We start from the raw sequence: 27,314 nt of genomic DNA on the forward strand, positions 1-27,314 counted from the left end.
TAGGCGTGCCCGCGTGGAATTTAGAACGCTGCCGCAGCCAATGGGGCCTCGCGGCCGGCTGCCGGAGCTCCTCATTGGAGGAGCGGGGAGGAGAGCGAGTAGAGGGCCCCGGGAGGGAGCCGCCAAGGTTCAGGTCCGGGAGGCCGGGCTACGCCGTGCCCTGCGCGTGAGCAGCTGCGGCGGCGGCAGCATCCAGCGGCGGTGCCAGCAGTTCCAGCCGGTTGCTTTACTTTTTAGCTGCACGAACATAGTCATTATGCCGAAGAGAAAGGTAAGTCTTACCAAAACAGATTTCCAAGGCCTTCAAATTGTGCTAACATTAAATCTTGTCATTGCAACGGATTGCGCGGAATGCACTCATTAGAAACTCGGGGATTGCGAATCTCTTTGCGCTTGTTTTCAGATGCCTGTTGCAGACATTGCTCCCTCCCCGCGTCCCTCCTGCCGTGCTCATCGATCTCTGAATGTTACTTTCTTTTGAACTCATTCTAGCCGGAATGGTCTCCTCTTCCTACAACGAGAAGCAAAATCGCTTTTCATTCCCCCTTCCAGGAGGGGAGTTTCCTATACAAACTGCCAGGTTGTGGTTAGTGTGGAGGAAAAGCAACCAGAGGAGGAGAAAACAAGTCCCCGTTTAGTGAGGTGGAAAATCAGTCCAGTAAGTCGGGCAGATGTCGGGGCCATTCCCATGTGGGCCATGCCCACGCTGGGTACGCCGCGATGGCTCTGAGGCTACGGGAGAGGGAAAGCCATGTTTAAAATAGCGCTCACCCTGCTGCTCGCCTGCGCTGCAGACCCGTATGTACCAACTCCGGTGTCACTCAGGGCTGGGGACGGCGCAGGCGGGGCCCAGAGCGGCAGAGACCTGCCCGCAGTTGGCGGCGCGAGCGGCGGAGTTGGCTGCACGCAGGACGGGACGTCGCCGGGGGCGCGCGCTCTGTGGCTGCAAAGGGCGGGGGCCTCCGGGTCCTACCGGCGACCCAAACCCTCACTCTGTCCCGCAGGCGGGGTCCGCTTACCCCCGCCCCTCGGTGCGTAGAGGGAACTGGGGTCATTTTAGTCTCATCTTGAGCTCCTTGCTGACTGTTATGTCCCCTTGCGCACTATTATGTCCCCTTGCGCGCAGGCCCCGGACACGAAGTAACTCGCGCCGGACGCATGTTTCCCTCGGAGTCCGGCTGCGACTTATTGTCCCAGGAAGGGGAGGGAAGGCTTTCCTCCACCTGAAGGAAACCGCGGTGTGGCAGCTGTTTGTAAGAAAATGCTTTGCACCCTCCCCACGGCCTGCCCTCGTGTTTCCAACAGTGTTCACCAGTGAGGATATTAAATGTGAAGCAAAATTGCAAATAATATTCAGCTTTATTTGTTAAAGATGGTGGTATGGTGTGTATCAGTGAATGCATTATATTTTTAAAAATATTTTGAAGCTTTAAAAAGATAGCTTTTCCCTTTTTATCTGTCTTTACTAAGAATTTGGTGGAAACTTGTCTCCTCTATTTTTTAAAAACATAGTAATAAAATTTTTTTTAAAAAAATTTAGAGTTTATTGTGCACATACTATATGTGTAATATTGTGGGCAGAGTTTGACTCAACGTCTCAATCCTCAGAACACCTTGACAGGTGTTATTGCCATTGACTCAGGCTTGGAGACACGAATTATCCAATGGTCTCACCAACCAATAGCTAGTATCAAAGATTTAATTAGATGCTATAGGTCCAGAGGCCTTACTTTCAAACATTATTTACTCATTCTCTTCTTTTAGTGGTCGGTGGGTCAAGAGGACTTTGAAATCCAAAGAGACTCCCAGCCTAAGAAGATGGATAGGGTGTTAAGAGCACTAATATTTTAGATTCATTATTTAAACTTGATTTTTATGAAAGTATTGCTTTTCCAGCCCCATTGTATTAGCATGATGATATTAGAATGATGCCACCATTTTTAGCATTTTAACTGAGGTTTAATGAATTGGGAATCCTAGTAGAGTCATCAAATGGGTTACAGAGTGAGTTGGTGCTATCTCCTTTGCTGGGAATTATTAACAAATTTAGACAGATAGTAAGTTTATTATAAGTAAGTACGATTATTATAATGGATCCTGATGTGCTGGAAGCCTCGTTCAAGGGTCAGAGTTGGCGAAATCATCACTCTTACTTTTCCTTACTGCCCACCTCTCTTAAGGAAACAGAAGAGAAGACAAGAAGAGCAACAGAGGAACTTCTGATTGTTGTTTTATTTTCCTGGAAGGCAGGGAGCCCCCATGAGGAAGCTAGCTAGGCATCCTGGACTAGGGGCAGACCTGCGTACAGGCACCTGGGTGTCATCCATCAGGACATCAGAGTGTCCTTCAGAGTTGGGAAGCCTCTCCTTAAAACAGAAAGGTTTTTCATTTATACCTGTGGCCCAGAGACCTGGGCTCATGCCTGGCCAGGAGCAGCCACAAATTAAACATGGCTACCATGGCCATCCCATCTACCGGTCAAACCTTGGAACCGCCTCATGGAACCCTGGAGTTCACTGGGACTTAGGTAGGGAGCCATAGTCACTAGGTAAATCTTGCCTAGATGCAAAGAAAAGAACTGGAGACAATCTGTGTGCTGCTCTTTGAGATCTGTGAAGCTTGGGTATCTGCCAAGGCATTTACATGCTATTCTATAATATTTTTCTTGACTAGAGGACTGCCTGTTCTACATTGTAAGTTTTCAAAGTGCCCCTTCACAATACTTTTGTACCATCTTGGCTCCTTTTTTCAACTTTTCCCAGAAATCAAGAAACGTTATTTAATGAACACACTTGAGGCACTGTTTGTTTTTGTTTTTGTTTTTTCTCTCACTTCCCTTTTTATTTCCTCTAAGATCTGCAGTAGCAGCACCAGGGAGGGAACCTGCTCTACAGCCCCAGGAAGGGGTTACTTCCCCCTGCCCCCCATCCAGGTCAAAGCCAGCACCCCAGGCCCCTTCCCTCTGAGGGGAAGGTGGTTTCTTTACATGTGAACACATGCATGCACACTCTGGGCATTGCAGAGCTGAGATGCCTTAGGGATCACCTATTTGCTGATCCCACAAGCCCCCAGGAGGCACCAGGAGGCAGGCCCCTAGGACAAGGCCCAGAGAAAGGGCAGGGCCACACCCTGGTCTCCTCCAATCCCTGGATCAAGGATGCCCAATCCCAGCACAAGAGAGGTCTTCAGTTGTCTTCAGTCAATGGAGCATTGCTTTGGTTTTGTTTTTTGGTTTGGTTTTGTTTTGTTTCCTTTTAGCAGGTAAGTCCCTACAAAAATAGAACTGCTCTTGGTACTGCAGAGTAAGACACAGCACTCATGAAGTCAATAAAATGATCTGGAGTCCTAGTACTGCTTTCATGCCATAGGAATACCAGGTTTCCTCTCAGGGAGCTTCTGTTTAATTCAGTGAGGGCTAAGACTAGCAGGCAGAAAACAGTTGAATAATATTAAGCCTGTATGGAGCCATAGATAAAAAGGCATTTTTGAGGCAATTTGGGAAACCCAAATATGAACTGAGTATGAAGTATGTATATATATGAATATAATCAGCACTAGAGGATATTCAGAAATTATTGCTGATTTCATTACCTTTCACAGATAATGACATTGTGCTATGTTCTCTAAAGTGCCATTTCTTGTTAGAGATGCACACTGAACTATTTCCTGGTAAAAATAATACAGTTCCTGGCATTTACTTTCTCATACTCCAGCAAAAGAGGAGCGGGAAGAAGAATTAGCAAGATTGGCAAAATGTTGGTTATTGTTTAAGCTGAATAATAGGGGATTATTATGTATACTTTAGTGTTGTGTTTAAATTTTTCTGTAATAAAGAGATGTGTTTAGTGTTTGAAAAAATACTATGCCTGTATGTATGTCCCAGAATATACAGTATAGATTCTAAACAAGCTGTAGGATAGATCAGGAAAGATTAAATTGGGGCCAATCTTGAAAGTGTGGGTGGAACTCAAATACACAAAGAGAAAAAGAGTCATTTTCTGTTTTCAGGCATTTGAATGCCTCTTCTGATTGTACTTGAACATGACCAGGCCTCAGGGATGCAACTTAAAGCCCACAGTATCCACATTGATGTAAAATCTTCTTCGGATATTTCTTAATCATGTCTTTGTGAGTTTTGTCCACATCTTCTTGTGTGATAATCAGCGACACTACACCAAATCGTTTTTATAACTGCGGTAGTGTTTTTGAAGCAGTATATTACTCAGCAGTTTAGTTGGTGAGATTTAAGTAAATTTGAGTTTCCTGTGTTTATTACCTAATGGGTAATGGGTCACCACCCATTAATAGTGAGGGAAGCATCAGGGAAAATGATAAAGTTCACGGACTCAGATGGTAGTGGGGCAGAGAGTGACTGAGTTCTAGACTGCTCTGGTCAGACCTCCACGAATGCCTGCAGTGGTCACGTTGTTACATGGTGATCTGGGATGTTCTGCAGACATGCCTCAGCCAACGAGGCCTGAGCCACGGTTCTGGCATGGTGAGCCACAGCAAACACATTTTGCCATTTTTCTTTTCATTTTTCCAGTCCCTCGTCATGAGAACTATTGGAAATGCCTAGTGTATCACATCAGAAATTCCCTAATGAGGCAGTTTTCCAGGGATCTGGGATGTAAACACTAGTGCCTCTTTATGCTTAAAATAAAGGTTTAAGGAAGAGAAGTCTGTCTGCCTCTAGCTTTGAGGTTTGAAGTGACGTTTTACCTCCTTTCATAAAATGAAAAGGCCCAGAAGTGCTGGCTTTGACCCACGGGATGCTTAACTAACAATACCCAAGGTTTCTGATTAATCTTTCAAAAGAATATCACATCTTATAACACCAGAGTCAGACTTTGTAAATGAAAGTGCAGATAAATTTGACTACATGAAAATGAATATGCCAATATGGCAAAGGAAAAAAAAAAAAACTTGTTAACAAAATATTAAAACTTACAAAAAACTGGGGAAAATTTTTGTACCACGTATCACGGGAAAAAAAAGTTGCTGTTTTAAAAAGATAAATAGTCTCACATGTCCTTATGGGAAAGATGTATATCCTTTTAAGAAAATAACAGACCCAGTAGATGAAAATGTTTAGTTTTACTAGAAATCAATGAAATGTATGTTATTAAAAATAATGAGATGTGAATTTTTGAAACCAGTCTGTTTAAAAAAAAAATTGTAAGTATCACTGCCCAGTGCGAAGTGTCACTGACACTTCAGCAGCTCTCAGTGTGGAAAGGGGTGTGATTTGAGGTATGACGTACTTACCGTAAAATCCATTCATCTATTCAAAGCACACAAATCAACGACTTTTAATGAATTCATAGTTGTGTAAGATTACTGCCATCCAGTTTTAAACCATTTCCATCAATCCAAAAAGGTCTCTCTCATTGTTTTGTATCCAATCCCTACTTCACCCTAGTCCCGGGCAACCACTAATCTACTGTCTCTATAGATTTGCTTTTCTTCTGGCAATTTTATGTAAAAGGAATCAAACAATGTATATAGTCTGTTGTGTCTGGTTTCTTTCATTCAGTATAATGTTTTTGAGGTCTGTCCATGTTGTAGCATGTATCAGTACCTCATTCTTTATTATTGCCCAATGATAGCCCATTGTATGGATATTTGACTTTTTGTTTATCCTTTCATAAGTTGATGGACATTTGGATTGTTTTGGTTTGGGGTTATTATAAATAATGCTGTCATGAATATTTGTATATAAGTCTTTACCTAGACATATTTTCATTTCTCTTGGGAAGTTTCCTAAGGGCAGAACTAGCAGGTGGTATGGAAGTCTAGCTTTAATGTTTTAAGAAACTTCCAGACTGCTTTCCAAAGTAATTGTACCATCCAACGGTGCATGAGGGTTTCTGTTTCTCCACTTCAGTGCTCATAGCTGGCATTGTCAGGTTTTTTTGCTTATACCCTTCTGATTAACTTAATTTACATTTCCGTAATAACTAATGACACTGAGTATCTTTTCATGTGTTTACTTGCATAATGGATATCTTATGTGCAATGTCTGTTCAGATATTTTGCCCATTTTTAAATCGAATTGTTTGTTTTATTATTAAGTTGTAAGAGTTCTTTATATATTCTGGATACAAGTCCTTTATCAGATACACAATTTGTAGATCCTTTCTTCCAAATCTTGGCTTCTTAAAAATTTGTCTAGTTGTCTTTTGAAGAATAGAAGTTTTTAAATTTCGATGAAATCCATTTAGTGTCATATCTAATAAATCTTTGCCTAATCTAAGGTCACAGACATTTTCTCCTAGAAGTTTTACAGTTTTAGCTCATCTATACGGTCTCTGATCCATTTTGAGTTCAATTTGTGTATAGTTTGAGATAAGGGTTTCAATTTTTCTTTTTTTTTTTTGGTGCATGTAGATATCTACTTGTCCCAACACCAACTGCTGAAAAGACCATCCTTTTCCCCCAGAATTGCCTAGGCACCTTTATCAAAATCAATTCATCATAAATGTAAAGGTTTGATTTCTGTGCTCAAAGTTGTGTTCCATTGTCAGTATGTTTCTCCATATGTCAGTTCCACATTTATCTTGATTAGTGTGGTTTTATAGTAAGATTTGGTACTGGTAACATCAGTTCCCCCACTTTGTTCTCCTTTTTCAAAATTGTTTTAGCTAGTCCAACCTATGCACTTCCATGTAAATTTTAAAATCAGCTTGTAAATTTTCATAACATGCCTGCCATGATTTTGATAGGGATTGAGTTTAATTTATAAGTCAGTTCAGAGAGATTTGCCTTCTTAGCCAAATTGAGTTACCCAGTGTGAATGTGAAAGGGCCTGACATGTGGTATGTCATCCATAACTACTTGCTGAGTTTAATTGAGTTAATATTGATATAAAACCTGTATTTGAGTAAAGGCTCCAAGATGGCAGGGTTGTACATTTTACTTCTTCATTCACTCACTTCACATTAGATAAACATTTATCAAGCATCACCTTTATGTAGAGCACCATCACCTTGGGAAAGGAAGTGAATTTTTTTTTTCCAACTCTTTGTGAAGTGAATGAGTAACTGCCCTTATAGTTAAGGATCTTTCAGTCTGATGGGGTAGGTCATGCATATATGGCCATATTCAGAAATCCATGGCAAAAAGTGATAATGAGCCACAAGAAAAACTGTGAGCTCTGAGCATTCAAAAGTTTGGCCAGACTGCATGTCCAAAGGAAAAACACTGACAAAAGTTATTTGGTTGAAAATGGTTGGGGGGTTATAACTTTTTTTATTTTAGTCTTGAGAGGATAGTTGCTAGTTTGCTAGTAAAGATAATCTGGCTGCACACCAGAAATTGACACAACATTGTAAACTGACTATACTTCAATAAAAAATTTTTTTTTTCAATTTAAAAAAGATACTCTGTGAAGTCTTGCTTTCTTTGGAATAGAAGGAAGCCTGTTACAGCAGTTGGGGTTAGATTGTGTACGGTAGCTGCCCTCCCTCATTAGTAAAGATTCAGTGACTTCTTGGTCCCGCTGCTTTTCTTTTAACCGTCCTCTTGTGTTTACAAGGTGCTTGTCTGGTCCCATGTTCCTAAATTGACACATATTACTCGATTGATTACCCAATTTTGAATCAATTTGGTAATCCTTCTAATCCCACTTGACCATGAAGTCTTTGATGATCTTTTGTTAATCCCGCATAGCACCTAGCACAAGTACTGTAACTATTTGTTGAACAAGTGCATGAGTGAATTGTTTTCAAGGGAAGAAAGTAGTAATTTGAGTTATCTCATATCCTTGCTGGGGAGGTGGTCAGACATGATCTGGTTTTACTGTTTACTGGCGTTATGATTTAGGGCAGGTTACTTAACTGCTCCCTAAGCTTCTAAGTTCCTGATTCTTTGAGACTCAGTTTCCTTAACTGAAAAATCTAGATAAAAATATGTTCTACCTCATTGGGTGGTTGGAGAAATTAAGTGAGATAGTGAATACAAAGTTCTTAGCGCAGGGCCTGGCATGTGTGAAACTGTCAACGGATGTCCATTACTGCGATGCTGATACTTTTAATTATTAAGAAAGCTGCAGTGAAATAATAGATTCATAATAAGCCAAGCTTCCACTTTATGGGACAGACAGCACACACAGTGGATAAGGACCAAGCAGATCACACCTTGTATGTCTAATTTACTGCAATTATAGGAGTAGATGTTCAACAACCAAATAACAATGTTGTTTTTGTAAGAACATAACCTTTAATCCGGAGCATTCTTACATGGTTGATTTTTCTCACGGAAAAAAATTATGCTTAAAAATATCACTATCTAACATTCAAACTCCCTTGGCAAATCAGTTATCAAGGGATTCTCTTTTCCTATATTTTTCTCCTAAAAACAGTGCCTTTGTTTACAACCAAAGTTAAATATATTCCACTTTCCTGCAGGGTGCAGTTTGGAAATGGTGACTGAGATAAACACCACTGAAGCTGTCTGCTTTCACTGTACCTGATATGTTGAAGTCTGATGTTAGTCTCCTGAGTAATTTAAAAATCAGTGTTGAAGATAACAAACCAAATCAAAATGTTGAATTATTTTTCCCACTGGCTGCTTATTTATTGTACATTTCACTGCCTTCTTAGAAGAGTTGAGTCAAATCATGTATTGGTTCCTGATTAAGGTAATATTTATTGTCCAGTCTCCTTACATCCTGTGGGCATGTCCAGCAACAAGGCCGTTTAGATATGCCCAAAGCAAATGCATGTTCAGTCCTATAAAGCAAATGATATGCCTCTTCAGAAGTAGGGAAAGAGAGACACTTTTAAATCTCCAGATTGGTTCCAAAATGTATTATAAGAGAAACATATAAGTCACAACGTATAAAAATATTTGTTACCATTAATATGTAAATGGCTACCATTTATTGAAAGCCTGGATGTACCCCACCTGGGCTTTGTGCTTTATAGTCATTAGACACCATCATTGAAATAAAAATCTGTGAAGTTATTAGAGAGAAACCTGTGTGGGAAGTATTTTGGTGTAATTTCATATTATTTCATTTTATTCTCGTAGCAGTTCTGTGAGGCTGTCCTCATCTCACAGAGCATGATACTGACAGCCACAATAAATAACATTTCGGTGGCTTTCTATGACTCAGGCAGTGTTCCAAGCACTTTGCATTAATGAACTGGAGCCTCCAAGCACCCAGTAAGGTGTGGGCTCTTTGCACCGACATTGTGGCACGGAAAGGCCCAGTTGGGAGTGCAGTCCCCGTGTCTGGCTCCGGGAGCTGAGTCCGTCCACCTCCAGAAGCCTGGGACTTAGGGAGATGAAGGAATTTCCTCTGGGTCACACAGCTGGGAAGAGATAGAACCAAGAACTCCAACTCAGCCCTCTTATTCAAGCATTTTTCTCCTAACCTTGACACCACAGTACTTCCCATACATGATTATTTCTAATAACCTCTTGTATTTGTATTTAAATAAAGGTGCCTGATGAATGAAACAAAGAAGATTCAAGAGTTAGCTAAATATGTGAGTGTTCGTCTGTTGAAAATGTTGTGTGTATTAAGACATATGCTGAGACCATTGCTTCTGGGTGCCAGTCATAGAAAGTTACCCAACCAGCCGCCCTCATGCCGCCCTCAGGATCCAGGCTTCTGGCTTTGAAAAGAGGGACATCATGGCTAAGCCTTCTGGGTATTTCAGCCCCTGCTGGACTGTCTGGTTATGTGCATGGTCTATATGTGAAGTTTCCTCACCCAAGCATTGATATCTTTGAGTACTGAGAGTCTGAAACTTCACATTTTCTCAGATTCCACCATGAAATGCTGGATTGACTATTTCCAAGGTATGTTATCTTCGTTAATTTGTTGTATTTTAAATAATAGGGATGTTCCCTTGTGACCATGAATGTGTAAACACATCTGCATATTATACAATATACTGAGAGGTTATAAGGTACTCAGCCACCATTGCATAGGCATTGGATTTAAAAACTGAGGTGCTTTTGTTTTTGGAACTCATCAGATAAGACTAAAAGCCTCATAGCTGGGACTGGATAGATTTTTATTTCAGAGTTCTGGATTACCAATGAATTGATGTTTAATTACAAAAGTTTGTAAAAGGTACAAAGGGATATTATTTTTAAATTATATCTTTACTACTTTGACCCCATACAAAGATAAGTACAAAGCTGACCCTGAGAGGTTTTGTTACTATTCCCTCTTTGGTTGTTACATGTCCATCACATCAGAGCCAGCTGATTCGTTTTGCAAAAATGTAAGGAACATCATAACTGTTAACCATTTACTGGAAGTTAACTCCTGTCTGGGCAGATAGGCAAATAAATAAAATAACCATCTGGATAACATCCCTGGGAAAGTCCTGGTGTAAAAGTTGGGAGACTGGGGTCTAGTGTTGTCTCCACCACTCTTTACTTTGAGGAAAGTCACTTGACCTCTTTGAACCTCTATTCTTCATCTGTAAAATGGGAACATTAAGACTGGCCCTGGGTATCTCAGTGCTGTTGAGAGGATCAAATACAGCAACAGTGTGAAAGTATATAGAGAAATGTAAAGTGCCATAAAAATGATAGAAATGATTTGATGTTTTGTCTTTACTTTTAATAGTGAGATAAAAGGACTTACGTAAACTTGTTTGTTTACGTAACCATTTAAAAACCCAGAGTAGTGGATTTATGTGCATCTCCACATGTATTTTTTTTAATTTTATCTTTTACTGAAGTATAGTTGACTTACATTGTTAGTTTCATATATTCAGCAAAGCTATTCAGTCATATATATATATATATATATAAAATCTCTGATATATATTTATATATATCATTTACTAGAAGTTTTTATATATCTGTATATATATATTTCTTCAGATTCTTTTCCATTAACATGTAGTATTTTTAATGGAAAATTGTTTCCTATCATCCCAAGAGGCTCACAAATGAGGGGAACTAGGAAACACTTCATTGCATATCATGTGCTGCTTGGCTAGGTCTGCAGATTAACATATTTCCCACACTGGAAGCCCTTTGCTCTGCTAGCGTCCCAGATCTGCACCCAGGTTTGAAATTCAGAAAGCTAGTAGAAAGCACTTCGAGTGGTGCGGGGGATGAGAAGATGCACTCTGAGCCAGCCTACCTCAGTCTGAATCCCAGCTCTTCCACTTCCCAACAAGATTACCAGCTGAGTCATCTCGGGCAAGTTACTTAACCTCTCTGGCTTCCATTCCTCACTTGTAAAGTGGACATGATGCTGTTTACCAACATCACAGGATTGTGCTGAGGATGGACTCATTTAGATCATCGCCTTGCACATTAGTGCAGTAGAGTATCCATGTTTACTAAGGTGATGAATGTTCCTCTGGGTCTCTTGTCCTTCTCCAAGACCCCAGTACCTGGCACTCCTATCACATACACGGTGTGATTAGTAAGTATCCGAGCATCTGAGTAAGTCAGGCGAGGGAGATCTTCAGGTCCATCCTCTTAGTTTTTCTCATGAAGAAACTGAGGCTCAGGGACAGGAGGTTTGAGCTGGACTGGAATCAGGTGTCAGATCCCAGCCAGGAATTTCCTCCATGATCCCAGGTCCCATCCATCCATACAACATGTGGGAAGAGGTTACCTCTCACCAAAGAGGCAACTCAGACCAAAGAGATGTGTGAAATATTTAAAATTCTTTCATATTAATGATATACTTCCATTATAAAATTATGGTTACGTATACTAAGGAAATGCCACAGGACATACCTGAGCACGGCTTTTTCCTTGCTTTGAGTTCTCTTTCATAACTGAATACGATGTGAGATATTCTCCCTGAAAGTACCCTCAGAAAAGAGAGTTGCTGTTTATTTCAGTTCATCCAAAGGCTTTTCAAGCAGAGTTCTTACTCGGGTACTTTAATCTTAAACAACAAAATTTTATTTTGGGAAGACATACCAGCCTCGTGACCTTAATAAATAAGCAATTTGGGTTTACAGAAGTTGGTGAAATTAGTGTCTCCAAGCAAGGGAGGAAGTAGCAAAGAAGTTTAACGTCGGTTTGATTCTTAATCCTCTGCATGTGATCTCTCAATCATAAATATTAGATTTTTAAGGATCATTTTAAAAAGCAAAGGAGTATGGGAGGGTCCCAATCATACACCTATGGGATGAATGAAAAACAGTCATGCTGATGTTAAATAATGGTCCTTGTGGCTTTGAATAAAATTTTCAGCGTCTGTTTTCATGTGTCACATACTTGAATTTGAGGGACGTACCTGTTATTTGGAAAACTTCCTAAGAATTTCATGGTCAATGCCCCCATTTGTGGAGGGAAATTAATGTTGCATTAATCAAGTAGTTGAATTATGTGTAAATTTTAGCAGAAGAGTGAAGAGTTAGTTAGAAAAACACATTCTAGTCTTTCTCTGGATGGGTTATTTGGATTTTTTTGTCCTGGGATGATTTTCCACTGCTAACCAGCTCACTATTGGAGTGCTTTTTTTCTTCTCCAGAAATGAATTTTAATAGAAATTTTAAAGAAAAATAATAATAATTTTTAAATACTGGCCAGCAAATTAGAGAAAAATCACCTCAAAGTCAAAATAAACACTGGTTTATTTGCAGTGTTCCATCTATTCCCAGCTTTTCCTGCATCAGCATGGATAATCCAGAAGTTGAGACTGCATTTGTTCTATGACTGCTAGCAAATGGTTACATGAATTTCAGACATACTCTAGGCTCTCTAGTAATTCACTTAAGTTGTAAAGCAGTAGCCCTTGTCACTTTAAATCTTAGAAGTAAAGCTCTAAGAGCTTACATATACCAGTAAAAACTTATTGGGACTTTAATAGAAGGTCTAGCACTCCTTGCTGAGAGACCCGAACCCGCCTCCTCCTCCTCTTGTGGCTGAGAAACATGACACCAGGGGTACTAGCCCTACGCTTTCCAGCCTGCTGCCCCATTCTCAGTATTTTCCTCTTTCTAATCCAGAGGCTAAGGTCATCAGGAGCTGCTCCCAAGTGACTGTTGAAGGGCATCGGGTTTTCTCATCTCCGATAGCTTCCTGGGTTTGGGGAGGGAGAACTGGGCTCATGACCCCCAGAAGAGCCACTCTGTAGGGTTTTATTGAGGGAGAAACTCAGCAGTTGGTTAAGTTTTCCTGTTGATTCCTGTGGATGGTCCAGAGAATAAACATTCCAAAATGTCTTTTCTTGGTCCCTGATGAAGACAGCTGGTCCTGTTTTAGTCTTAAGGAAAGACAGTGGTGTCCCCTTCAGTGCATTTTAGTGTCCTCAGATGCAGGACCCAGGCATCCTTGTGTAAAGGAAGAATGGAGACAGGGCAGTTGGTCCACTGCAGAAGGAAACCTCGCTTTCTCTGCACACCTCTCCTCCCACACTCGCTCGGGAGGGACAGTCCTGAATTAGTGATTGTGGTGCTCTTGGCTTCTGTGGTGCTCCTGTCTTGCCCAACTCCAGTGCCTTCACATCAGCACCAACGAGGCAATTGTGAGCCACCTCTCTGGAACAGAAAAGGAAGGGGCGGTGTATGAACCAGACTTACAAGCCATTTATGACACGCAGCAGACACTAATCGTTGTGGAACTTGTGTTGGGAGCAAATGTGGTGCTTGCTGCTTATCAGGGCTCTGTGTCTAGTACCCCCCTCCTTAATAATGGTAATATTTGGGGGGGATTTAAATACAGAAAACTCCAGGGAATGATATAACATACTTATTTACCCAGAATTCACACATTTGAACATTTTTTATCATATTTGCTTAAGATCTTTCAAAAAATAAAGTGTTACAGCTTTTACAAATAAAATTCAAATTCAAAACACCCCCTTGGTTCCTTTCCCAGCCTCCCTGGAGATAGCTACTGTTGTGAATTTGCATGTAGCCTTCGAGTTCATGATTTTATACATTTATGATGTGTATGTCATATATAAATCCCTAATACCGATCTGTGCATGTTTTAAAATTTGTAAAAGTGGAATCATATACATGTATTTTTCTGTTCCTTCTGTTATTTGATATTATAATATATAAGTATAATTTGTTTAGGTATATTATGATTATTAATGTATTTGGATTTTTTCTAATGACTTTTTAAATTTGATTTTATTTTTTAATTGAAGTATAGTTTATACTTCACTGTGTGTGTCAGTTTATAGTGTACAGCATAATGGCTCAGTCACATATACATATAGATTTCTCTTCATATTATTTTTCACTGTAGGTTACTACAAGATATTGAATATAGTTCCCTGTGCTATACAGAATAAACTTGTTTTTTATCTATTTTATATATAGTAGTTAGTGTCTGCAAATCCCAAACTCCCAATTTATCCCTTCCCACCCCCTTTCCTCTCTGATAACCATAAATTTGTTTTCTATGTCTGTGAGTCTGTTTCTATTTTGTAAATAAGTTCATTTGTGTCTTTTTTTTTTTTTTTTGTAGATTCCACATGTAAGTGATATCGTATGGTATTTTTCTTTCTCTTTCTAGCTTACTTCATTTAGTGTGACAATCTCCAGGTCCATCCATGTTGCTGCAAATGGCATTATTTTATTATTTTTTATGGCTAAGTAGTATTCTGTTGTATAAATACTTGGGTGGTCCCTGACTGTCAGTCTGTGATGTCCTTGTTCATAAAATGCCCTTGTGGAGAGGTTTCCAGAGAAACCAGCTTTGTTGGAGTTGAATCTCTTCACATCTCGAGTCTGACGTTCATTCATCCAAAGGAATTAACATTTTCCATTATACCTGCTTTTTTTTTTTTTAAATGTGGAGTCTTTCCAGGTTTCTCTTTCTCAATCATTTGCATCCAATACAAACATTAGGTCAGTGTTTAGAGAGTGATTTCTTAGTCATATTGTTGTCTAGTCCACTGCATAGAAGAATATTGAAAATAATGTCATTAACATCAGTTTTTTAAAAAAAATTTTAATGTCATTTAGCATCAGTAATAGCTATATGCTGCGTCTTTAAAAGCCTATCAGTTCCAGGTAGAGGGTACCCCAGATGGAATCTGCCCAGTGGCCTGACAGGTATGAATGGGAGCCCAGCACCTTAGCTTAGACATCAACGGGTCTGGTCTGTGGCCAGAAGGGTTGAGTTTGTAGCCGTGGACATGAGCAAGGCCAAATAGCTCACCTAGCGACTGTCTTCATATGCTCAGACTTTATAAGATTTTTCTGTCTTCAACTGCGCTGGCTGACTCAGCACAAGATCCGTGAACCAGACATTCCTGTGCGAAAGAGTGGGGACAGGAAAGGGAAGCTCTGTTTCCCTTCATGATAGAGAAGCGTCCATGGACGAGGGGGAAAGAGCTGGTTGATTAGGAAAACAGGAGAGACCTCCATGGATGGGGGGGAGGTTGTAAAGAGAGATGAACTTGGAGACTGGGTAACAGGCAGCCCTACAGGAGAAGAGAAGGTTTCCTACGTCCTGTGCTTTGAAGAAAAGCTTTTGTCTTTCTTAAAGACTTGATATACTGCTGACCTGTGTTTTACATAGTACTTTATAATCTAAGTGTTGAAATGTAGCATTATTTTAGATGGATTTTCCATGTAGTCACGTAGCCTATTTTTAATCCCATTGCATTAATAGTGACATCTTTTACTTCAACATTTCTCTGGTATTTAATGATCATATGAGTTGTTTCCAGTTATTTCATGTTAGAAACAGTACAAATGAAGCCATATTTTTACAAAATGTCTTTCTTTGAGTCTTGGTTGCAAAACTGGAATTATTGGGTCATTATAGGATTAGCACTATGTGTCTTTTTCATATTGCCAGGTTGTTCTTTGAAAATGTTATATTAACTTGCCGTGTCACCAGCCCCACCAAACAGTGGGTTTTCAGATCTTTTAAATGTTTTTCTCATTTTATCAGATGAGCCATTTTATTTTCCTACGCCAGACTTTGCGCCAAGTGTCAATTCGCTATTTGCATTTTTTCATCCTGGGAACTCTCTTCCTATCTTGTGTTAAATAGTTTTAACTTTCTAATCAGTTTAACTGTTTTAATCTTGTTTATTGTCTTTAGCCAATAAAAATACACTGGGGTGAGTGATGTGTCTCATAAATCTAAGTATATTTTCCCCATTGCGTGCAGCCTGGAAAGGAATCAGGTTTGCGCTGTCAGGAGAGTAGGATGGATCAAAATCAGGAAAGAAATGAACTGCGGTGACAGGGCGCTTGGCTGTCCTGCCAAGGCTGGGAGTGTGGGAGAGAGACTGAACTGATAGTAGGAAAACAGGACTCATGATAAATTTGTGTCGAGAAATACGCTGGAAATCAAAGCTCAGTGAGTCTGGGGTGAAAACAGGCTTTTGTGCTTGGCATGGGCTTTCCCAGCATCCTGCTCTCATCTTAGAGAAACACAGTGACTGGAACGTGGGTTGGATCCCAGGCGCCCCTTCTGCTGACTGCTGGGTCCCTGTTCTTTCCCTGGTGGTGGAGTCATCAGAGATCAACGAAAACTGCTTTGAGGGAAAATACATTGAGAATGGGGGCTCATGTCAGTTCTTGCAATGCTCCTGGTTTAAAATTAGGGCAGTTGTGCAGATAAATGCAGTATGTGTGTGTTTGTGTGTGTGTAAAAACATATCCTCTTACAGACTTACTTTTCCCTGCAGACTATCTTGGCTTATGTGGACCTTTAATATGTGTCTTCCAGTTTAAATACAATTCACCAAAATATTTTCTTTCTAGTCTCCAGAGAATACAGAGGGCAAGGATGGATCCAAAGTAACTAAACAGGAGGTAAGTGTATCTTTGACATCCTGTATTTAATTATTAACTGGAATTCTTAATATTGTTATGATTGTCTGCACTGGAATGAATACTATTCTCAACAAGATTGTTGAGAGTACATAAACCAGAGATAAAAATGTGGCTGTGTAGCCTGGCTCAGCCTGGATGGATTTCAGTTAGGGGCACTGATGAGGCATTTTCCACTTAGTATGTTGTTTATGTTTCTACCGGTTGGAGCTGCTGTCTGTTAAAGACAATGCTGAGAATTCCTTCTGGGCAAAGAGCGAGATAATAGGTAAATTAATCAAGGAGAACAAAGTCCACCTTTCACAGCAAGGAGACGAAAGACTGTTGATTCAATACATTCTCTGCTCCAGTGAGTGAATTATAAATTACTCTTCTGGTTCTGAATATTTGCCTAAAAGGAGTCATCTCTAAAGACAAAAAACTAGGGAAGGATACATAAAATGTCAAAATATTAAAATTGTGGGTTTTTTTTAAATCAGGAAAATTCTTAGGGCTTGAGATAATTAGTTAGACAATAATTCAGAGAAACTCTCTATTTAATTACAGAAACCTTCAAAAAGCTAGGAACCTGGAAGAGATGCTTGCGTTTGGCCTTCATGAACTTCTATAAAGAGATGAGCCAAAAAAAAGTAGCAAATGAGATGGTAACTGTGATGACAGCTATTCACTTTTGCACAGAGCTTTACAGGGTGTGGAAAAAACTGCAATGCTTAATCCTTGACCTCATAAACTAAAAGGGGTCATGAGAGAGACAGAAACAATATTAAGTTACAGATTCTGTGATTGAGGAATTCGTATCGTGTTAACAATCCAGAGGTTGTCACAATAGCAAAACCCCTACGCAAGAGTTGTACAAGGAAGTTCATTCTGCCGAATGGAAACTCTCTAACAGAATTCATATAAAGGAATAATTGAAAAGCAAGACAAACAGGACTACCTATAGCCAGGTCCCCACCATCCATTGACCCAGTATTCAGTGTCTCACAGAGTCTGGGAGGTGAAGTTGGTGATCCAAAGTCAAGTCGCTAAATAAAGGCTAGGTCCAACCAAAAAATCTATCATCTTACCAAAATTCAAATGCATGAATTTTCTTGAAAATGACAAAATACAATTTATAGGACAGTTGGCTAGGTGTAATACACTTTCATGTTTTTAGATATGGGGACACAATGCATTTGAGTTTCTCCTCAGGAACTGCTGTTTAAATTGATCTGTCAGTCAGGAAACCTCAAAACCATTCCACACAGCAGATCTTGGAGAGCAAATACAGCCTTTCCCTTCCTTCCACACTAAAAGTGATCAAACTGGTTAGAATATATGTAAAAGATTTTTTGCTTATACAGCTGTCTTATGCATATTATTTTCACCCCAAGATTTGTATTATTTATGTATTTACAATATTTTTAATATTTTATGATTATATGTATTATGTTATTGCTAACAAACATCTTTCCTAGAAAAGACTCTTGTCCTGTCATTTAAGCCAAAGACTAGATTAAAACTTGTGATTTGTCTTCAGGACATCAACACGAGTGTTGAAAGTGAAAAGGTCACTTAGTGAGTGGTGCTTTGGGGTGAGAACTGTCTGACAGTCTATTGATTGATTTTTCCCCCACTGAATTGACTGAATTTTCTAGTGATGTCGTTAAGGATGCACAGCCTGGGCTATAGTGAATAGATACCGTCTACAAAGCCCTTTCACATCCATTATTTTATCTGCTCTTTAAAATAACCGTGGAATGAAGGTAGAGAGCCCTTCACAATTTCCAGAGAGACGCGCCAACCAAAGCAATAAGTGAATACACAGGCACCTTAATGCATCAGGCTCTGCAGATTCCACAATGAACAGAAGAAGCAAAAATCTCTGCCTTCGTGGAGCTTCCATTTTGGTGGAGGGAGAGAGACAGTAACATGATTGGATATTTGCTAAAGCGAGGAGAGGAGCTAGTTGATATCAGAGGAGCGCTGTTTTGGTCCACAGATAGGCAGGTGTTATTATCCCCATTTTTACAAAAGGAAACAAGGTTCTCAGAGAGATATATGACTCTGCCCAGGTGTCACAGCTTATAAACTGCAGAACCAGGAAAGGCATCTGAGTCTTCTGATTCAAAATCCCCTGTCCTCATGCCCCTTTTGGGGTCATCCCCAAAATCCAGTCACCCATGCCTTTTCTCCATCTTCTCCATTCCCCAGTCTAGGCTCTGAGCTGCATCTCTCCCCACATCCCAGTTTTACAAAGAAGGGAGTTTCTACTCAGCTCTTCATTTGTTTTTGAACGTTAAAGGCAGCTTGACTTTGGGGCTTTGCTTGGAAGTATATGGTGAAGCTCAGGAGCATTAAGAAATCTCACAAAAATAAATGCACTTCCAGATTCCAGTGGAATAGCCCGTATGTTTCAAGCAGTATTCAGTGGGGTCCAGTGATTCTATTTGTATCCAGCTCTTCCAGGGAATTTTGTCATAGCCAGATTAGACTTCCGTGTTGCTTTTGCAACCAAGACATTAAAATAAAAGACTCCATGTCTTTCAGAAAGGCCTTCACCGTGATTTTCTCCAACCAAGGGAATCATCAGTTAATTAATAAATGCTAACTGAATAATTCCATTGTGCCTAGCACGTGTATACCACAGTAACAAACCCTCACATTGTTTCTGGAACTCTTAGTGACCTGACATTCTACTCTTTTGGCCACTTTTCCTGGGGATTCACAGTCAACAAATCAAGAGAAATTCTTAATTATCTTTTTTTTCATAGTAATTCTGTCCAGTGGCCTGGGTGTCAAATGAAAACTTTAAATTCTAGTGTTGGAAAAAGGAAAAAAAAAAAAAAAAAGAGCAGTCCAGTCTATTTTCTATCCAATAAATATAGTCCAGTCATTTCGAGATCTCAAGGCTTAATGAAAGCTGATGGAACTTTCCAGGAAAGTGAACACATTCGGTGCATAACCAGGACCACTGACTGTGAGTGAAGGTTCGTCTGGGCCACCACTGTCTGAACTGAAAAAGAAAATCTCTTAGGGTGGTTACTGAAAAGGAGCATATAAGAAAAGTCTTTTTTTAATAGGGCAGAAAGAGGGGCTGATCAATTTTAGGCAGGAAGTCATAAAATGATTTTACAGTAAAAGGTGTGCTTTTCAGAGGCTGGTCAGTTTAGACCACGTTGAGAGGCAGACTCTGTTTTTGCATTCATTTCGTCAGCTTTTTATTTTGAAACTCTTGGTCTGGACCTGAATTCTTAAAAGGTAGTGAGTCTTTTGGGTGGGAAGAGCTTCCAGGTCCTGCAAAGCAGTGCTTTGGTTGGACTGTCTCCCTGGAAACTCACGGGGGCCTCTGACCTCACTCTGCCTGTTCAGCCTCTTCTCCTGTTCACCTAGAGAGGAAGGGAGGGAGTGGGGAAATTTTTCGCAGGATTTGGCTTCGCTTTGGTGAGATCTTACTCAGGACAAGTAAGTAGTTGGTGGATAGTGGGGCAATAATGAGTGATGATGGACATATATCGGCCCTTTTCAGGCCCCAAACTGGAGAGTAATGGAGGAGTGGCCTGAGGCCTCACTTGTACACTTGCTGTAAGTCTGGTGCTTACACACTCCACCCACCCCCGTGTTGATGGGGGGCCCCTGCTGGCACTGAAGCTACAGAAATGCGAGAGAAGAGGTTCCATGCAGTTGGAGGATGCTCCTTTGCTCCCCCACCCTCGGGAAGCACCTTGAAGAAGCACAAGTACCCCTGCGCCACCCGTTTTCTCTTATAATGTTGCCATTTCTTCGGTGACACCCAGTCCATGCAATTAACCATCCTGGGAAAAGCATCGCGGGATTTGGAGTCTAGCTCCCAGAGGGAAGGCACCCGTGAGCATCCAGCAGACGCCGTGTGATGTCCCCTGGAGCCTCTGACCAAGGACCCGGGCCTCGCGTGTCCAGCTGTCCACCCTCTTACCCTGTGTGATGACTGGCGCACAGCCGCCACTGCTCCCACACCATCTCCTGGTCTCAGCACAGTCCGCTCGCCGGCCTTAAGTCCAGCTCTGAGCTTTCCACAAGACCCCAGGGTTCAAATTATTCATGAAGGCTCTGGCCCTTCATTTCCTTCTGTAGTTTAAAGAAAGATAAGGTTGGCTTCCTCCAGCGATTTTCAGCAAGAAGGTTCTTAGATGTGGAGATGGCAAGAACTCTTTCTTCCACTTTGGCCTTGACCCACTGACATGAACTGTCCTGAGAATTCTGTGATTCCTTGCAGTCGCGGCCCGGATGCCTGCTGACTATTTTTTGCTGACCGCCTTAAAAGATTGAAACATTTAAGCTATTGTAACGAGGCAAAGTGCATAGGGCAGCAAATTGAGGAGAAGCTGGAGTTCAGCTAGTATTCTCGCATTATCTACTCTATGTGAAGCAGTACACTCTTCTGCTAGAGAGAGCAGTGAATAAAAACAGAAAGTTTGGAATATTTACCGCTGGAACGCTTTTCAAGAAAGGCAATTGTACTTTTAGAAAATGAAATCCCTCGGGGAGCCATCTTTTGCAGCAAGAAGTAGAATATGAATTCTGTGTGCTTTTTTTTGTCCCCCTGAAATGCCTAGAACAGTTCTGCTGTTCGAAGTTTTCTTTGCAGCCTCCTTTGCTGTTAACTTACACCATCCTTGAAGGAAAAAAGATTTCCTTGAAAAATAGCAATCTCTACACGGTTTCTCTAAATTTGTCTACTTCCAAATTAAAAGAGAAGATTAGTGAGCTTTTTAGCTCTGTTTAAATATTTAAACATATGCACTGAGTGGATAAATAAATGTGTTTATTTCATTACAGGTCAGAGGGAGTCTTTCTTGTTCACTGCCTGAGATTTGTAGTCATTGTCTTTCTAGCATAGTGACAAGACGCGGACTCCTACTGTTCCAGTTCCTGCACAATTATCTAAGTCTCTTTTTGTATTAATTGATAAGCTTTCGTTTCATTTGTAAGGAATGAGAGTTGGACTGGAATTTGGTTCTTGAATAGCACCTCAGTGCCTCTACTGCCAGTTTTATCACAAAAGTAGATTTGGGTTTGGGTCGGAGCCCAAATGCATCTTCCTTGCTACTGGCCTTGTCCATTACCCCCTTCACTGCGAGAGGCCATTTCTTTGAACAGGGCGCCTCCACCTCTTTAGAGAGATGCTTCGTCTCAAGTATTCCGGTGCCCAGGGCACTGGGGGGTATGTTTCACTGTGCTCACCTCGAGAGGGTAACGGGACTCGGATTCTGTTCTTTCAGCAAAGTAAGATAGTATGAATTAATTTGGGGGTTCTTTTTCATATGCAATGAGTGTTTATTCTACACCTCCTGGAACAGTTAAGAATTGGTTTTTAAAAATCAACTTGGTTGTGTGTAAATCACCAAAAACAATTTTTTTCCATTTCCTTTGTAGCCCACCAGACGGTCTGCCAGGTTGTCAGCGGTGAGTATTTGAAACCCGTTGCTTTTAGTTCTTAGGAATACACATCCTCTCTGTCCAGAGCAAAGCAGCAAAAGGAAGACAAAGGTGGTATTTCCCTTGGGTTTTTTTTATTTCTTCTTTGGAAATTACCCAGGTCATCATTTCCCGCAAGTTTGACCAACACTGCCAAGCAATTCACTTGATCGAATGCGTCTGAGAAAAAGAGTGGCCAGCCCCGTTAGCAAGAACACAGAGCCTAGGAAGTTGTTTGATATTGTTGGATCTCTGCCACAAAAGAAGGATGTTAGGCAAAGGCCTGGCCTCCCATTCTACACCTGATGTGCTAAAGGAAATGAGAATTCTCCCTCCACGACTCATACCTGAGTCAGAAAGTTCTGAAAGTTGAATCCACACGCTCAAGCCTCACTTCAGAACTAGAGAAGCTTTGAAAAAGTAATGATTTCTACTTTGCCACTTGGGGTCTCCCTGGGCAAGAGGGAAGAGACGAGGGTTAAGATCGTTAAACTGGGATGGGCAGGTGTGGCCAAGCCTTGGCCGTGAATGCGCCCCAGCCCTTCTCACCACACTGTGCTCCTGGCTGGGCTCCTTTGCTCCTCCCTGCCGCCCTGCTGACGTCCCAGTCCTCACCCTGCCAAGACAGGTCAGCCTGGCTCTCTGGTGGAGAACTTCAGTTAATTTACTTGCGCTGCCCACTGAGATGTTGGGGGAAAGGCCCTGACCTCCCAACTGAAGGCACGTCTCTCCATACTAGATAGCGCAGGAGTTGCAAGCCGCTCTAGCCTTCAGGGAAGTATGGATTTCCTCCTCAGCCCACACCTGTGGCTGGCATTGGAGGGACTCTAAACAGAAATGGGTACTGGGAACACTCCCAGGTTCCGAAGTATAGCCAGGTTTGGGTTGGGTGAGCCAGTGTTTCCTGTGAGTCCCAACCTAAGGAAGCAAAGTCAGAGTCACAGGAAGATTACAACCCAGGAGGTGCGGTTGTGTGTGCATGCAGTTAATCCACATTCTGCCAAAACCCCTCAAAGGTGGTGTGCTTGTCTAATAGTAGTTTTTCACCATGGTTCAGAAGTGATGTTTTAACACTTTTTTTTAGATGTCACTGTAGATCATCTTGAAAGCCATGGTATTCCATTCTATTAAGGGGATAGACCTTGTAAGTCAAAAACCAAATTTTAAAACAAGACCTTTCCGAGCACCAGGGACCAATAATATAGCACCTTCCACTGACATCATTTCCCGTAGTGCAGACGCAGAGCCTCCTCAGAAGCCCTCAGGATTACAGACTCCAAAATCTCACCATTTCCTGTCCTATCAAAGCACCCAGGCTGAGTTTGGGGGAAAGATCTGTCTTACAGACAGTAATGTGAAAGGCAGTGACTTGCTGTAAGTTGAGAAAGCAAGGGCATGTCGATCCAATATACTAAAACCTGAAATAATTTTTTTTTTAAATCCTGAAACTTGAGGAGCCATGCAAGCTGATAGATTTGGGGAGCAGACTACAAACATAGGGTGGTAAGAAGATGAAAAAAAAAAACAGTCCCAACTTTTCAAGCTCAATTTTCTTTTTTTATTTGAGGGGTCATGTCTGACAGCCGATCTTCTGGAAATGAACTGCCCACAGTTTCAGTTTATGCCCTTGATGGAAAGGCTCAGGTTCAGTTACGATCCTGAGATACCTAGAGGCACTGGGGAGGAGTCTGTGTTTTTCTCCGCAGCGGGGGACTCTGGCCAGTGTTTTCTATTTTAAAACCTTTCTCCCTAGTGCCAGGAGAGGTGCACATTAAATTTTTTTCCTAGCTCAATGAGCACAATATTTGCCCTAAAGTAGCTATGGAAAACCGCATCTCTACATTCCCATCTTGGGGAGCAGCCAGGCCTGAAGCCCCTGGGCAGGTGGGCACTGTTCCTGGGAATGCAGAGAACCACACGAGGCGAGAGAAAAATACTTGCCTGGTGGGCTCTTTGGCTAAGAAGGTCTGTGAGAAAATCTGAAACTTTGGGAGCTGACGGGGGACATTGTGTCGTTACAATTGTGTTCTTTTGGTAGGGGAGGTAATTATATTTGTTTATTTTTTTAGTGGAGGTACTGGGTATTGAACCCAGAGCTTCAGTGCATGCTAAACAAGCGCTCTACCAGTTGAGCTATACCCTCCCCCCTGTAATTGTGTTCTTAATCACAAGCTTTAGGGACCAGTGAGCCCAGGGTCTAGGTGGGCAGGAGACTGTTCTCGCCTTCAGCCGGCCTCGGAGGAGGAAAGTAGGAAGACACTTGGCCACAAGAAATGGAAACCTGCATCACAGGTAGAAGGATTCAGAACTGATTTTGAAATACTTCCCAGACAGCAGTCTTCACTCCCGGATGGGCTCAGCCTCTGATGGTGCTCGGATTTCTCGACTGTGGGGAAGGCCAGTGTGACCCAATTCATCGGGTCCTGTGGCCGAGGGCCTGAGTCATTCCTCTTGCTGCTGTGCTCTGATAAAAGGAGGTACAGAGACATCGGAGAGAGAATCTGAAACTGGTTCCTGGAGAGCTGTTCTGGACCCGGGAATAATGAGCTGGCTTTCCAGTCTCACCTGCCGTTAGCTTGAGAACCCGGGATGAAAATAGTTATGAAATGCGGAGATCTTTATGCTGCTACCTGATGCTGAAAATAGGACAAAGTATCTTTTAAATGAACAGGAGCGTAGTCAAAATGGACTGTTGTCTTTGGCAGCCTTGTTGTGTTCCTTTCGGGGTGGACTGTTGTCTTTTTCAGCCTGTGTATAATGTAATTTATCTTTGCAGAAACCCGCTCCACCCAAACCTGAACCCAAACCAAGAAAAACATCTGCAAAGGTAAGGGGTGCTCCCTCCCCAACTTTGGCTTTTTCAACAGAGAATAAATTATGATTCCATATCCCGGAGTCATCCGAGGAAAGGTCACACTGAATGATTCAGGCACAGTGTACCGACTAGGAAACTAGCATGGCTCCAGGCTTTCTCAAAAGGTATAGAGCACAGTTTTATGCTTTACTGGGAGTGTGTTTTCCATTTGGTCCATAGAGTGAAGGAAATCAGAAGCCTCACGTCCAAGGCAGGGTTTGGCGGCCGCCTCGTGGACACACAGTTCACCTAGTGCTCAGAAGGGGTGAACCCCGGCCGGGGCGACAGTGCTGCCAGCAGACGGAGGACTTGGGAGAGGCTCCTGACTTCACATAACTGGTCTTTGGAGGCCAGACTGATGACTGATAGTAATTGTGTAATAATTAATACCAGCAAATAGTTGATGCCAGCAAACAGTTATATGGCCCTTATCCTATGCCAGATCCTGTTCTGATTGCTTTTCTTATATAAACTGTCACGTTAGCCCTACTGAGGCGGGTCCCCCTACCTACCCGTTTTTCAGATGAGGAACCTGCCACCCAGAATTAGCAAAAAAATTCACCCCCAAATGGCTTTCCTGTGCTCTGCCCTTTAGAGCATGGTCCCTTGCTGTGAATTGTCTGAACCGATGTGTATTGTGATGCTTAAGTGGAACTCATTCCTGCAACTCGGTCTTAAAATCAGGACTGTGTCTTCCTCTGAGCCTTCCTTTTCCAGGGCTGTTTCAGCTTTCTTGGTCCATAAGCCCTGGGTTCCCACAGGCAGTGTTTCTCTGGCTGGGTTCCACCGTGGCTTCACCACATCCCCCCACCCCCACCCCGCTGCTGCTCTCCCCACAGCAGAACTTCATCCCACTCCAGGGAGACAGGAGGCTCACTGAACCCGGGCACAAGGGGAATCGGGTTTTCCCCGACAGCAAAGTCTGGTGGATTTTCTAAGCTGCCTGTTACCTTGGCATGGCGCCTCAGCATAACTCACTCAAAGCTTAGCAAAACTGGGTCTCCCTTTCCCCCTAAAAGCCACCGTGATGGCCCTGGTGATGCTCCCCTCATGTTTGGACAGAGGCTGGCTGATTGCAGCTAACAGCACACCATGTCTTACATGCTCTGTTTCCTTGTGCTCTGATCCTCTGTTAGAGAGAACCTGGCACAAAGATCAACAAAGGTGCCAAAGGGAAGAAGGAGGAAAAGCCAGAAGCTGGAAAGGAAGGTACTGCACCATCTGAAAATGGTGAAACTAAAGCTGAAGAGGTACTTTCCATACATACCTCCCACGGATTGAATCGGTGTCTCGAAAGAAATTGCTCGGTCCTTCAGCCGGCGAGCACACGTTCATGATGTCTCTTTTTATTGCCTGTAATGTTATTGCAGATCCACATCTCTCGCTCCACTGTTAATGTCTCAGCCTCCAGAGGTACCCCACCCAGCACACTGTCAGTAAAGGGGCAGATTGAAACAGTGAGAGTGAAGGGTACGGTAGAAAATTCCGCATGTTTGCAGTGAGTAGAGTCAGATAGTAGCGTGGTGTTCTTTTCACGATGAGCTGCAGGAGCTTTGCAGGTACAGCTTCTGTGGTCGTTTGCAAGTTTGCAAAGCGGAAAGCAACAAACGCAGCAGTGTTTGTGTTGTATATTCCTGCCTTGTGTGTTTTACACCCACCCAGAGTTGAAGTAGGTTTTGTAGCAGAGCTGCTTTTAAAACCCAGGTGCTCAAAAGTGTGCGTGTTGGTGGGACGGACTTTTCTTTGGCTTATGGTGGTTTTAATACTAACTTTATCTTTTTTGTTTTCCCTTCTTCGCAGGCACAGAAAACTGAATCTGTAGCTAACGAGGGAGAATGAATTGTCATGAGAATTGGGGTTGATTTTATGTACCTCTTGGGACAACTTTTAAAAACTATTTTTACCAAGAATTTTGTAAATGCTAATTTTTTTAGGACTCTACTAGTTGCCATACCAAAATATATAAGGATGGACATCTTCTCATAGCCATGCTTTTTGGAAATTTCCATCATCCTTGAGTAAAATAAATATCAATTTAATATTGGAAGCTGTCTGTAAACTTGATTCGGCCTTCCCTGCACTTGCTTTAAATACTCAGTCTTGTGCATACTGTGGTGTTTTTACTGTGCGTATTTGAATTTTTTCATGCAGTTTTTCTAGAGCAATAATCAGTGGTGCTTTTGTACCTAGGTTTTATGTGATTTTAATGAAACATGGATAGTTGTGGCCACCTGCTGACTATTTGTGGTTTCAAATAAAAGGTTTTCTTGCCTGCAAAA

General features: G+C 41.7%; 1 protein-coding gene across 4 annotated transcripts; it reads left to right on the forward strand.

The window, feature by feature from the left end:
• Positions 1–25: 25 nt before the first annotated feature.
• Positions 26–27,314, forward strand: HMGN3 (high mobility group nucleosomal binding domain 3). 4 transcript variants are annotated; one of them, XM_010998000.3, is made up of 7 exons: positions 41–271; positions 16,677–16,727; positions 22,140–22,169; positions 24,958–25,008; positions 26,172–26,285; positions 26,406–26,505; positions 26,836–27,314. In XM_010998000.3, exons 1-7 carry the CDS (start codon positions 41–43, stop codon positions 26,847–26,849), a joined length of 591 nt encoding a protein of 196 aa, XP_010996302.2. In that variant the 3' UTR covers positions 26,850–27,314. The 4 variants fall into 4 exon arrangements, with proteins under 4 accessions (XP_010996373.2, XP_010996452.2, XP_010996302.2 ...); XM_010998071.3 differs by lacking the exon at positions 26,406–26,505 and having other exon boundaries at positions 26–271; XM_010998150.3 differs by lacking the exon at positions 26,406–26,505 and having other exon boundaries at positions 26–271; positions 26,172–26,244.

The sequence above is a fragment of the Camelus dromedarius genome, chromosome 6 (assembly GCF_036321535.1).
Source record: "Camelus dromedarius isolate mCamDro1 chromosome 6, mCamDro1.pat, whole genome shotgun sequence".
In the NCBI taxonomy this organism is placed as follows: Eukaryota; Metazoa; Chordata; class Mammalia; order Artiodactyla; family Camelidae; genus Camelus; species Camelus dromedarius.

Excerpts from the sequence above, each read along its gene's own strand:
- HMGN3 (XM_010997937.3), top strand. The coding sequence starts at position 41 with ATGGGGCCTCGCGGCCGGCTGCCGGAGCTCCTCATTGGAGGAGCGGGG. Across the intron at positions 272-16,676 it reads TCATTATGCCGAAGAGAAAG|TCTCCAGAGAATACAGAGGG; the intron begins GTAAGTCTTACC and ends TTTTCTTTCTAG. Across the intron at positions 22,170-24,957 it reads GGTCTGCCAGGTTGTCAGCG|AAACCCGCTCCACCCAAACC; the intron begins GTGAGTATTTGA and ends TTATCTTTGCAG.